General features: G+C 42.6%; 2 protein-coding genes across 2 annotated transcripts; one reads left to right on the forward strand and one right to left on the reverse strand.

The window, feature by feature from the left end:
- Nucleotides 1-173: 173 nt before the first annotated feature.
- Nucleotides 174-3,027, reverse strand: prph2la (peripherin 2-like a). Its single transcript, XM_042388878.1, has 3 exons — nucleotides 2,416-3,027; nucleotides 2,078-2,324; nucleotides 174-1,572 (listed from the first exon to the last, which is right to left on the reverse strand). The coding sequence occupies exons 1-3, from the start codon at nucleotides 2,994-2,996 to the stop codon at nucleotides 1,300-1,302; spliced, it is 1,101 nt and encodes a 366-aa protein (XP_042244812.1). The 5' UTR covers nucleotides 2,997-3,027; the 3' UTR covers nucleotides 174-1,299.
- Nucleotides 3,028-5,450: 2,423 nt separating this feature from the next.
- Nucleotides 5,451-12,230, forward strand: LOC121881098. The gene is made up of 16 exons (XM_042388737.1): nucleotides 5,451-5,532; nucleotides 5,629-5,787; nucleotides 5,877-5,958; nucleotides 6,045-6,234; nucleotides 6,374-6,517; nucleotides 6,952-7,142; nucleotides 7,249-7,384; nucleotides 7,486-7,546; nucleotides 7,624-7,765; nucleotides 7,885-8,059; nucleotides 8,160-8,526; nucleotides 8,728-8,912; nucleotides 9,025-9,496; nucleotides 10,255-10,343; nucleotides 11,779-11,858; nucleotides 12,006-12,230. The coding sequence occupies exons 1-16, from the start codon at nucleotides 5,451-5,453 to the stop codon at nucleotides 12,010-12,012; spliced, it is 2,562 nt and encodes an 853-aa protein (XP_042244671.1). The 3' UTR covers nucleotides 12,013-12,230.
- Nucleotides 12,231-12,535: the final 305 nt, after the last annotated feature.

Below are 12,535 nucleotides of genomic sequence, written 5' to 3' on the forward strand. Positions count from 1 at the left end.
CAAGTGACATTTTTTCCACCTGCTGAAGCCATAATACTCCATCTCAGTTGCCATGTGCTCTATAATTTCTGAAAATAAAGGCAGAGAGAGCAGACAGTTCCTTTGACTTGCCACAAGCCGACATTTTGAAGGCTTTGTCATTAAAACGAATTACATTAAAACAACCATAATAGCCTAGTTTGCAGTGTGCCGGTCTGTAAACCTCCCAAAATAATGACAAACAATAAAACCCAGCCATAACCAGCCCATAAGTTTTATTGTCACGCTTTTGGTAGCTCATTCCAGCAAAGATGACTGAGGTGTTTTCATTAGATCAGTAGACCATGGTGGCATTGCTGAGGCACATTAGATTTATTTTATTGTTGTGATGGCTTCTAGAAGATCTATCTGTTACTCATGGATTTCTGTCTATGCGAGTGCTTTTAACTAATGTGAAAGCATGAGCATAGAGTATTTATCACATTGTTTTCTACTCTCAGCAAAACCTATATTTGCTCAGGTATTTGAAGCTGTATTTTTTGGTAAATTTCACATTTGCTGTTGATTTAAATCAAGCAAAGAATACACAGAAATGACCAAAAAAATGTTACAAAAATGTTGCAAAAAAACTAATGTCCTTGCAGGCTTTATAAGGCCTATTTAACTTGAAGCCAAATCTCTACGTGCCTTGATGCGTGAAATGTGATTTATATTTTCTACGAACTCTTGATGGAATAATTTTAATTTGTTTTGACTGCATTTCCTATCATGCGTTGAGGCTAAATCAGTCCAAAAGCAAAGTATGGGTGCTTCAACTTCAGACCCACATCACTAATTTGTCTTCATCAAGCAATAATATATTTTAAGCTACATTTCAAGTTCATTTTGACTCCAATGTTTTAAACCAACAGGTGTATGACACTGTTTTGGACACCTGTTGCAACATGATACACTGTAACAGGCAACAAGATAACAATCGTAAATAGTACATTACAGTACAGATGTGCGCAGATGTCCAGAAAATGTATATTTATGGTGATTTATGATTTATGTTATGTAACTTGTGGTTGTTAAAAGGCATTATCTGCGCTTCAGAAAAGATGTACCCCGTCATTCACAGAATTGCAACAAAATATTTCATTTTCCTCACACACAAACTAACTCCTCTGAAGCTTTTTCTCAGTTTTAGCTCTTGACCAAACTCATACAGATAAAAATCCATGAATGTAATGTCCAACAACTTTCATAAAGTAGCCTGGGTTAACACTGAAAACCCTTTCTGGCCTTTTAGTGTTGTTGTTCACAGAGGCCTGAGAAGGGTCAGCTGGCTACAGGTATTTGCTTGGGTGGCACGTTGTCTGGCCCGTAGTGCGCTTTGGAAGTGGAAGGAACGTTAATGTTAGGGTCTCCATTGTTGGCCGTGTCTATCTGGTTGTTCTTGCCGAGGCTCTTGATGATGTTCAGGTTGGTGCGGGCAGTTTCCATGAAGCTGTTCTCCAGCAGCCAGCCATCAGACTCAGAGTTGGGGTCGCCCTGTCTCAGCACGTTTTCCAAGGAGGTCTGGAGATAACGAACCCCCGTCAACACCGACAGCTAAAACAAGACACACAGACTCATATCAGTGACAGGATCACGCAAAGACATGAATGCAAACCATATTACAAAAGGTCAAATAAGTTGAGTAATATTATTCCTCCATATGATGTGGTGTATTTTTGTATCTGTATTTTATAATGTTTGTGACAAACAGTATGTGCATCTTTTTTGACAGATATATTTGGGAAAATAACACAAAGTTAAGGAGTACAGGTAAGACTACAGGAGCGTCTGCTCCAAGTGCTGCATGGATGACCCAGAGATAATATGACAGTAGAGATTTACTCAAGGATTAGTACTGCAAGCATGCGAAGTGAACGTGTAATAGCCATGTTAATACAAAGACAGGTGACACTGATCATGTCCTCCAGTATTGTCAGTAAAAAAATCACAGTAGCCTATATTTCTTTAACTGTTGAAGTAATTTGACCAAAGATAATATAAACTCTCAACTTCAACTTCAATATTGGGGACCTTCTGTTAACAACTTGTATTTCCTGACCTCAAACAGCCAGGTGATGAGGACTGTGAGGCCAATGGACTGCACGATGTGGGTGTAGTACTCCAGCAGCGCCTGGCGACACCCTTTCATCCACAGGTTCAGCTCTTCCGTCTGGTGTTCATAGTTGAAGTGAGCGGAGTTGTTGGTTATCTGCCGCTGGATGCAGGGCCGCGGGGAGTTGATGTTACAGCAGCTGAAGGGGACACCGTCCATCAGGTACTTCCCCTCCACGTTACTCCTCAATCGGCTAGAGAAGGAGAGAAAAAGAAGGAGTTTCAGGGCCGTCTTGTGTGTATTAGATAAGACGTCAGTGTTTTTATTCTGCACTTTGTACTTACTCCATCACATCTTTTTGGGACATATCTAGGTAGCGGCTGCTGATCCACTGTATTTGAAACCAGTCTTTATAACCGTTGTTGCCACAGCACTGGAACTCTATCTGCAACATGTCCACAGTACGCTTCAGGAAGCATCGTCCCGGTGTGTCCGTGTCCTTATAGAACCTCATGGCCTCTGTAAGCCCCAGGTTCAGTGACTCATCTAGCTCCCCGCGCATGGTGTAACACATCAGAGCTCCCACCAGCACGCAGAAGGTGAAAAAGAAGGTGAATATAATGTAGGGCAGCATGATCAACTTCCAACGCAAGAACTTGGTGGTGTCCACGCAGTCGTAGCAGATCTTGCCCCCCAGGAAGTTGATGGCACAGGCGATGAGGCCCACAGCTATCAGCATGTTGGGCACGTACTGGATGTCCCTCTCGGCCATCAGCTCTTCTCGCTTGTTGATCTCCACCTTGAGGAAGAGCCCCAGGCTGAACAGGATGGCCCCTGTCACCACTGAGATCCAGTTGAGGATCCATAGTACCTGGGCCAGCTTGTCCCTCTTGGTCTTGGTGAACTTCACTCTCAAGACCGCCATCCTATATCTCTTCTCTGTGTTTTTCCTTTAAGTCCAGTGGGGGATTAAGGGTGGGATACAGGTAAAGCAGGGGAGAGGAACAGGCTATGCAGGGGGTGTGGGGGACCAAGAGGAGGGGGATTGGTTGTGCAGTTCTCTGAATGTCCTCTTATAAGCAGCTTAGCCAGGTAGTTGTGATTGATATTTTGTGGACACTGCATTATGGTTACACTGTTGGTGCTGGCAACTCTGTGAGACTACAACCCTGAGAATATATAAAAAAGAACACATCCTCACATTACTTGCTGAACAGTGTCTTGCAATGGAAAACACTATCAGGACAAAATGCAATGAAGTGTCATCAGCTGTTCTACAAGAGCAGGAAAAAATCTACATCTGAGACAAATTGAGAAAAGATCAGCAAGATCAGATCTATAATTTGGTGTAGAAAAAACACAGTAACTTCCTTTAAAATGCAGTGTCTAGCATATCTGCTTAGACAGAGTAAAAGAAAAAGCTGACCCAGTGAAAGTACAAGTCCACTGAACCTACCTTAACCTGGTCAGCATTTACCTGGCAAGTTTGATCTCACTCTCCTGCCATTTTCCCTTTGTTTTCTTGCTGACATCCTCAGATTTAGTCCTTAAGAAAGGCGAGTAGTCGTAGTGACACAGATAGTATGAAGGCAGCCGCAGCGGCATCAGTGTAAGACTCGTAGCCAAGTCCTGACCCTTCTTCTAATCCCCTTTAACCATTAATCAGCCCTGGGCCCCACGAGGGATTTGGACCCACCTTCTGCCACCTACGCAAATCTGACCTGTCCCAGTGCTGTGAAAGTAATGGCTGATGGCCATTGTGTCTATGTGTGTGTTTGTGCGCGTGTGTGTTTTTCATTGAGTCAAAAGTAAAAGCAATCAAAAAGCCTACATATCATGGTATACTTTCTGAAAAGTGATGTTATATTATCTACGACATTATTATTATTGTACACAGTTTGATTAAGACTTTTTTTTTGATACATAAATACATAAAATGAACTTATATTCAAGCAAACATGCTGCCTTTTAGTGCTTTTTATGATTACAATCTAAAGTCTAAGTCATGAAGGGCAAACTAAAGGTAAATACTCACTGAAACAAATATAGAAGAAAAACACTACTACTGGTGGAAACCTTCCAGACTTTGGTGGTTTTGGCTATGTCCCAGTCAGTGTTGTTACAGCATGTGTTTTTGTCTTTTGCCAACTGATGACAAAACCTGTTCTGACCAAAAGTGCCACATATATGAAAGATTCAAGCTCAGCAACAGTTTTCTGCCTTCAATGATTTAAATAGTTCCTTCTCAACCTCTGCACCTTCTGCTATCATCTCACCCCTGCTGATCACACCTATTCTGTTTCCTCTCGCAAACACACACAAACACACACGCATAGAAATACTCGCCGCGCTGCAAATCAGCCAATGAAATGTTAACTGAGAATGAGATTAGTGGATTAACATGTACCAAAGTAGCTTGTGTAAGAAGAGAACGTTACTGTAGCCGCTGGGTCCAGCCAGTAAATCCACGGGAGAGACAGAACATGCAGCATGGACCAAGAGTGAAGTTTAACTGAGCTACTTGACAACTAGACCACTGTCTCAAGTAAGTATTGAGAAGACAACAAATCTTTTGATTCCTTTGTATGGAGGCGCCTCAAAATAATTACTACCACCATCATGCGTTAGTCTGTTCTTGCATGATCTATTGATCTAATTAAGGAAACATGACTGAGAATGGTTTTCCAGGCTTAAGTGCACAAGTTATTTAACTACTCATTGAAATACCCTAAGATCATTACATTAGCTATGGTTGAAACACCTTTAGTATACACTGTGTGAAGGTGTCATGTTAGTATACATGTATAGTATACGTACAGTATAAATGTGGAAATAGGAAATAGTCTTGTATTGTACTATATGTATTTTTTTTCAGTAATGGAACCCGGTTCACACATATGAGCTTGTCTTGGTGTTGACCCCGTGACCTGAGGATAGAGGCTCAAGCATCATGCTGGAAAGCCAGTGGTCCGAGGCGTTGGCCAGCAACAACATCAGAGCCATCATCCGCTGGCTACGGAAGCTTACAGCTGAAGGTAGATCAGGAACATTTGTATTCTGTAAAAACTTAAATACTCAAAGGTACGTTGTTTGATTCGACATTTAATCTCCAATAAGGTGACATCAGCGGAGAGGAAATCCTTCCGACTTTCAGCTGCTGGGTACAGAGGACGTCAGAGTTTGCCAAAAAAGAGTTATTAACCCTATGTAAGTGCATCTCACTTAATCAGTGACATCAATTGAAATGGGAAATATACTGTAATTTCAAGTGCACAAGTGGGATATTAGTATCTCTTGTGTATTGTTTATTCACGCAGGCTTCAGTCGCTGTCAGGGACTGTGGATGTTTCTGGATAAAAGTTCTTTCACCAGGGTGCACATGCTGCTCCAGAGACTGGGGAACCTGCTCACCCTGGCCCAGTGGGCGAGGAGACATCTCAGTTCAGCCCACCTCTGGCACGGTAACACACTTGAGAACACACACAGCATACACCTAGAACAACATGATGGTTTGCAGTTGTAATCCTAACTAGAACTTGTATATCTCTGTCATTTAGGTGTGGGGGTCCCGTGTGTGGTGTGCAGGGATACATACGGCTCCTCAGAAGTCAGACGTGGCTGTTGGAATCGAGCGCACAGGGCTCTGAGGCAACACATCTGGCTGGGACGGCTGGTTCAGTGGTGGGGCATCATGGGGCTCTTGCCCAAATACCCTGGTACAGATATCATCTCACACCATTATATTGGCATGATGAACTGTTATCACGCCTCTAAATGTTTGTCTGTTCTCTGCTTTTGCTGTCAGAGGCTCACGAGGTGAAACGCATCTCTCAGATGTGGAAGGAAATGGATCACAGCCATCGAAAAGCTTGTCTTGAGACACTTGGGTAAGTCATTCTTCCAATTTCTCTAAGTCTCTCTTTATTTCCTCTCTGAATGTCCTTTTTTAATTTTATTTTTTACATTTGACCAGATGGGAGGAGGTAGGAGTGGAAAGATGGAGCTCTTTCATCCAGGGTATGGTGACTCAGCTGAACAAACAGCATGGCTGTTTTTGGACTTCTGAGGACTGCACAGATCAGTTCTACCCTCCTCCTAATCTGCAGGCCCTGCTGAAGCTTGTGCTGGTGCCTCATATCGACCACATGTCAGTCCAGGCAATTGTATCCATTTAAGTACAGCTTGTACAAAGCTTTCTGTGTACAGCAAACTGTATGTCCTTTTGTCTCCTATTCTGATTTATCCTAGATATACAGTATATTTGATACAGATTAAATAATCCTTAATCTACATATGTCACAGCTCATGTATTTCATTCTGGACATGGCGAATTTCCTGCAGTGCAAAGATGACCTCCTACAAGCTTTCTGTCATGCCTTCACAATTCCTTCCAGCTTTTCCCAACAAATTAGGGCCCTGTGGATGCTTGATCATGGACACGTCAAGGTATAAGACAGCCAAGAGGCAAAACAGCTATTAGGCATCAGACAATTATAAAATTATACCAATTATAAAACTTACATTGATGAAGAACATGTGCACACTGACTGTGAAATAGTGAGCTTCAAGGACCAGTTAACCATCCTGTTGATCACATTAGTGTCCCTGTTGAAGCAGCTATAATAGTCTGCAGGTGACACTAATGGGCCACTCGAGTAGTGAATATGATTAACGTAATAATTTTTTTTTCTTGACAGCTCATTCTCTCTCTTGCTTGGTATACTGCTTTCATGGATAATAAGAAATTAGCAGATTTCCTGTCTTTTTGTGCATGTACTTTACATTTCTTCTCATATTTATGTATGTTAGGAGACAACATCTTAAATGCCATTCAAAATAACCGTATGAAGTTATTGTATGTTATGTTACACCCTACCTAGGCCTCCATGGAGCTGCTGCTGAGCCCCAGGGCTGCTGTCCCCTGGCTCTCCTGGCAGCATCGTTGCATCATCCACTGCCTGCTGGCGAGGAAGCAGCCTCAGTTGGCGTTAAGGTACCTCAACTGGACCACGCCTGCAATGGAGAGTGCCGAGGATGCCAAGCTCTGTGCAGATGTGCTACTTCAAAACAGGTAGATTCTGGCACGCTTAATGGCTTCCTACTCATACTATGTGTTTGATTACCTAATATTATTAAGTTAAATTTGATTAACTGGCTTTTTTGCATGTTGCTGACAGTTATGTCTCTGATGCCTGGGCTCTGCTGAAGAGAAGCCACACAGAAAGTGATGACATGGTCGTGCACTTCCTCCAGGCGTGTGAAGGATTTGGTCTGTTTGCAGAGGCTTTAAAGTACATTCCTGAAGGATATAATGTGGGTGAATCTCTTGTAACACACACACACAGCAAAACATACTGTATATACCAGAGATGCACAGCTTAGAAAAGACTTTTTTTGTTTAACATTTTTATCAGGGTGAAGGAGACAATGGTAGGATTGAGACTGCAGGCTCACAGTTGCTACTTATAGAGAAAGGTAAGGCAGAGAATATTAAATGACATAAGGACAGAACAAAGTGCATTATATTTCACAATGAGAATTTATTTCAACAGACTGTTCAGGAGGGAGGCCACCCTGTCCGCTATCCGCCAAACTGTATCAGGCTCAGAAAGTGAACTCAGTGTCCTCAGAGGAACTTGTCAAACTAGTCAGAAAGGCCGTGATGGAAGTGAGAGAACTACATCCCAAGATAAGGTACTGAATTTGTAGAAGATTGCATGGGGATAAAAGAGTTGAAGAATGTTAAAATGCATTAAAATGTGTTGCCCTAGAGATCCCAGCAAATAATTTCTCTATGTCTCTCTTTATTCCAGTGAGGTAGTGTGGCCAGAGCGCACAGAGAGAAAATTAAAAAGTAGAGAGATGTTTCTGTCAACCCAGGCTCTGCGTCGTCTCACGCCCAGCCCATCCCCGGTAGACATGGCTGGTGGAACAGAGTACACAGCACAAGCAGATGAACCAGAAGAGGAACAACCTGTCATTGATAATGTATATAGATTCAGTGTCCCTGCTAATGGATGATTTATACAATATGTGATTTTATTAAAAAAACAATTCCTAACCTTTACATGTGTTCTTGTCTCAGCAGCAATCTGAGACACCAGAGTACATTTCTTCCTCCGAGTCCCCACTTGTAGAGGATCTGAGCTCTGAGTCCGTCTCCTCCTTCACCTCGGCCTCCTCATTGCCTCTGTTGAGACAGGACCGTCCTTACGTGTATCAGAGTACCTTGACTCTGCAGAGGATCTCGTCTCTCCTCACTGATGGAGAGAACCAAAGCAGGGAGGAGGAAGAGGAAGAAGAAGGAGAAGAAGAAGAGAGCAGAGCCCCTTCATCATCGGATGTCTTGATAGATTGCCCTGAGCCAACAGTGACACTAGATGGCACCACAGACCTTAATTCCCTCAGCAACTTGAACAAAGACAGTCTGGTTGAGCTGATGCTCTCAGGAGAGGGTAAGTGTTGAGTTGCATTTTCATTACACACCATTCACACTACCTCCAGTACCTTCCGTCTTTGAGCCCCAGGTGGAAAGTCACAATTTCCTCTCACCTGAATACGGTACACAGGTACATTCAGCTTGAGTGACACAGATATCTCAGGATATATTTTGGTCTACTGAATGTTTACACCACTGCATGAACTTATATCTGCAGAGAAAATGGCCTGCTGTAAAGGTGTGTCTGAAGAAAATGTTCATGGTCTCCCAAATGTCAGCACTCTATGGAGCTCTGGAGTGTCACTCAACCAAGACGACCAATCAGATTGCATCCCTCCTCAGAGTTTAAGCTTTAGTGGGGCAGCCACACCTGACCGTTTCCTGGAAAAGGAACTTCATCAGGTAGACAATATCTCGCTTTACCTAAACAGTACATACTTTAGGTTGATTGTTATAGTACCTGTTTTCCAAACAGGGCTCTTAATGTCTAATAATTTTCACTGTATGTGTCCAGGAAGCATGTGAGCATCGTCAGCTAGAGGAAGCAGGGGGATGCTTCACTCAAGGATTCCACGATGTAGTGGACCAATTTGAGAGCCTAACTTCCTGTGCCCTGTTTGAAACCACTCAGGATCTACTGTCTGACCTTCACCAGAGCCTTCAGATAGAAGAGAGTACAGACTGTAGCTCAGGGGCCTCAGCAGGGATGAGTGAGCCAGGAAGCTCCCTCCTCACCCCTGTGTGCAGCTCCATGCAGCTTCCGATCCCTGCCTCCAGGGCATCTTGCAACACACAGACCAGCTCTGCTCCTTGTGACACTAACCATGAAAGCTCCCTCAAAGCACAATCAAAGATGGATGAAGCCTGTGTCCAGAGCGCCTCAGATCATTACAAAATGGGCAGCTGGTGGAAACAGGACCTGGAAACCCATAGAGCTTCCTGTAGTCTCTTAGCTGTCACAGAGCCTGGAGCAGCTATCAAATCAGGTGATTTTTGGGGGGATATTTTTAGTATATGCAAATAAACAAACTAGTACTACATATATACAGCCGTACAGTCTACAGCACTCCTCACAGATACTCAAATGTGTGCAACCATTTGCCTAGCTGACATTTAGAGCCCCTACAAACATTGAACATGGTCATTAGCAATATTCTAATTGAAAAAAAGCCATTTATGTCATTGCCAGCAAATGGGCTGAGGATGAATAATTTGTGTTTGTTTTGGCCAGACATAATTGTATGTCAGAGGTGCTGCTGTCCCCTGCAGGGTGTAGGATGCAGGTACGTGTACCCAAGGTGGGGGGTCTTGGCTGCTAGGAGAAGGACACTGAGGAGGAAGTGAACTGTCAGAGATTGGTTCCCTTAACCTTGCTGCAGTCACTCATCTGTAAAACAACGCCCTCTCCCTCCTTCCACGCTTTCTGTGGGGGGTTTACTGTCTACCACTTCAAGCAGACTTCCCTCCATCTGCCGGGCTGTACTGATCACCACTGGGCCTCAGGGATCTACGGCCTATTGCCCCACACTGATGCCCCAACCTTGTCACTGGTACAAGGGTTAAAGACATAATAGTGGAGCAATGTTGCATAAAATTAAAAGAATAGTCTCAGATCGATGGACACCCATTTATATGATTGTTTTTTTCCCCAGTGCTGAGTGCTAACATTGTAACTTATGACATTTCAATGGAGAGTGGTGCTGACAATGTTTTTTTTTATTCTTGTGTTTCTGCTCATTCACAGATAAGAAGCCTTCTCTTGTTCTAAATCAGCCATATTCCTACAGTCTGGTCACTACTAAGCAAAAAGCAGACAGCAGAGATGGCAAACAGGTAAGTCCCTCTCATCATACAGCACATACGGTACATTGAAGCTGTGGTGTAACAGTAAAGGCCAGACTGCTCAGTAGGGGTCACTATTGTTCCAGTTAAGAAGCTTGTCACCGTCTCCTCTTCGGATGATCTCATTTTTGATCCCTGAGGATTTTGCTTCATCACAACCCAGCAGGTGCCCACTTTACTACCCTTCTACACCCCCCACCCCCCCACCCCCCTCTCCTGTCCTCTAGCATAAACATCAATGCTTCGAACATCTCCGCCTACAATGATGTCATTTTCTAAATATGAAGGCAGTATTTCAAGGGACATGAACCAGTTGTAAATCTGTAAAAATACAAAGCAAAATGTGCAAGAAATACTACAGAATGCACACAGTTATTATTATTATTATTATTATTATTATTTATTTATCAATTGTATAATGCCAGATTTGACCACTTCCTTGTGAAGTAATGCTTGAGCATTAGCCTGAACATTACACTGCTAAGCATTGTCATATCATTGCATGGATATGATCAGGTAATTGTTTTACAGAGGTTTCATTGGATAATTGTTTAATTGGGATGCAGTCACCTAATTATTTTGTTCAAAATTGGGGACCATATGGAGCTTGGCAGGTGAAATGTAATTAGGCCGTGTTAATTTATGATGATTATACCTTGGGCCTGAGTAGTCTATACTGTACCAACAGTGTGTGTCTATCACGGCTGATCAATTTTGGTTGTATAGTGCATGTTTCTGGTGATGGCATTACATTATGTGTTTCCAGGGGGATTACAATGAAAGAAGTGTTGTTAGTGTTATCTAATTGTTCATCCAGGCCAGAAAAAGAAGCTGTGAAGGATTCTCTTAATTGGCAGATTGAGAGATAGTAATGAGTAATGTGTGAAAATGAGTTTAAGACAAAATATCTGATCAGACGGTCATCTTTTTAATGCCAAGGCAGCTAAAGATAAGAAAATCAGGATATTAAACAGTTATTAGTATGAATTTTCTTCTTGTTCTATACGACCTCATGCATGACTGTTTATGATGATTATTGTGGCTCAGTTTTGTCACAGTGGTGACAATAAAGTCACTGATCAAATCGTGGAAGCTCACTAAGAGATCATGCCCATTTTAAAAAGATATCAAAATGAAATATTATCAGCTTTTTCTGTCTTTATGATACAGAATATCAACATTTATACAGAGAGCGGTGGGGGAGCGTAGCACTGGGTGGTGTTGCATGTTGAAACATTCAAGTTTCAAGGGGAGATGAATGGCCTCTATTATGAGCATTTAATCAGTGGCTGGTCCAGTGCTTCCAGTCTCCTACACCCCCTGGGGAAAATTAATGGGTACAGGATATTTCATCAGACCCTCCACATCAGTGCCCAGGATATGAGGCTGTAATTGTGTCTGTTTTTGCTGTTGTTTTGTGTTCCAGGCAGACAAAGTGCAGCTCGCAGGTTGGAAGGTTTCACAGGGTGCCATAAGGAGTGGAAGAAGGAAAGGCAAACGAGTGAAGTGAGCATGACACAAAGGACATGGAGAACTGAAATGATTGAGAAAAATAATTTTCTATCAGCGATGTCAAGTCTTTTGACATGATCTAGACATGCATTTGGTATTTGAATTTGGGAAGGATCAACTCATCTCAAAATGAACTTACAGGTCATAATACAACCTTGATGATCACCACAAAGACTTTTCACCTTGATGTGAGGCATCCCCTCCTCATCAATCAACTGGTCGGATTCTTCTGACAGCTGCTGCTGATTTTATAAGTAACCGTTCCCACCCAGTGCTGTTGTCCTGCCACACCCTTTCTCTCCCTCTGTAAAACACCACATTTCTCAAAAACGCTCACTCAATAATAAATCTCTCAGGAATTATTGATGAAACATAAATTATTGAATATTTTGCTAATTAAAACTCCAGTAAAACAGACCGTTTTGGTTCACGTTGTGTGTTTTTATAATGTTCTGGCCGACACTGCAAGGCTGCATGGTGGGCAGTTTGAAGCACAAACATTCACAATGCAACGATGGTGTCCTTGAAAATGATTCTGCACTTTAGATTCTTCACTGGTTTCCTGCTCTTGAAAAAGGATGTTTGCTTTGCTGCCATTGCATCTCATGAAAAATGGATGACCTCCCAGTGCTTTCTGCTGCCCATCGCTCCCCATATTTGCACAGAGCCCA

Source organism: Thunnus maccoyii, chromosome 16 (genome assembly GCF_910596095.1).
Source record: "Thunnus maccoyii chromosome 16, fThuMac1.1, whole genome shotgun sequence".
Lineage (NCBI taxonomy): Eukaryota > Metazoa > Chordata > Actinopteri > Scombriformes > Scombridae > Thunnus > Thunnus maccoyii.

Bases quoted from the DNA above. Each gene is read 5' to 3' on its own strand.
- prph2la (XM_042388878.1), bottom strand. From the start codon at position 2,996: ATGGCGGTCTTGAGAGTGAAGTTCACCAAGACCAAGAGGGACAAGCTG. The intron at 2,325-2,415 runs GTAAGTACAAAG...CTCCTTCTCTAG, and splicing joins TCCCAAAAAGATGTGATGGA to CCGATTGAGGAGTAACGTGG. The intron at 1,573-2,077 runs GTCAGGAAATAC...GTCTTGTTTTAG, and splicing joins TCATCACCTGGCTGTTTGAG to CTGTCGGTGTTGACGGGGGT.
- LOC121881098 (XM_042388737.1), top strand. From the start codon at position 5,451: ATGCTGCTCCAGAGACTGGGGAACCTGCTCACCCTGGCCCAGTGGGCG. The intron at 6,518-6,951 runs GTATAAGACAGC...CACCCTACCTAG, and splicing joins TTGATCATGGACACGTCAAG to GCCTCCATGGAGCTGCTGCT. The intron at 7,385-7,485 runs GTGGGTGAATCT...CATTTTTATCAG, and splicing joins ACATTCCTGAAGGATATAAT to GGTGAAGGAGACAATGGTAG.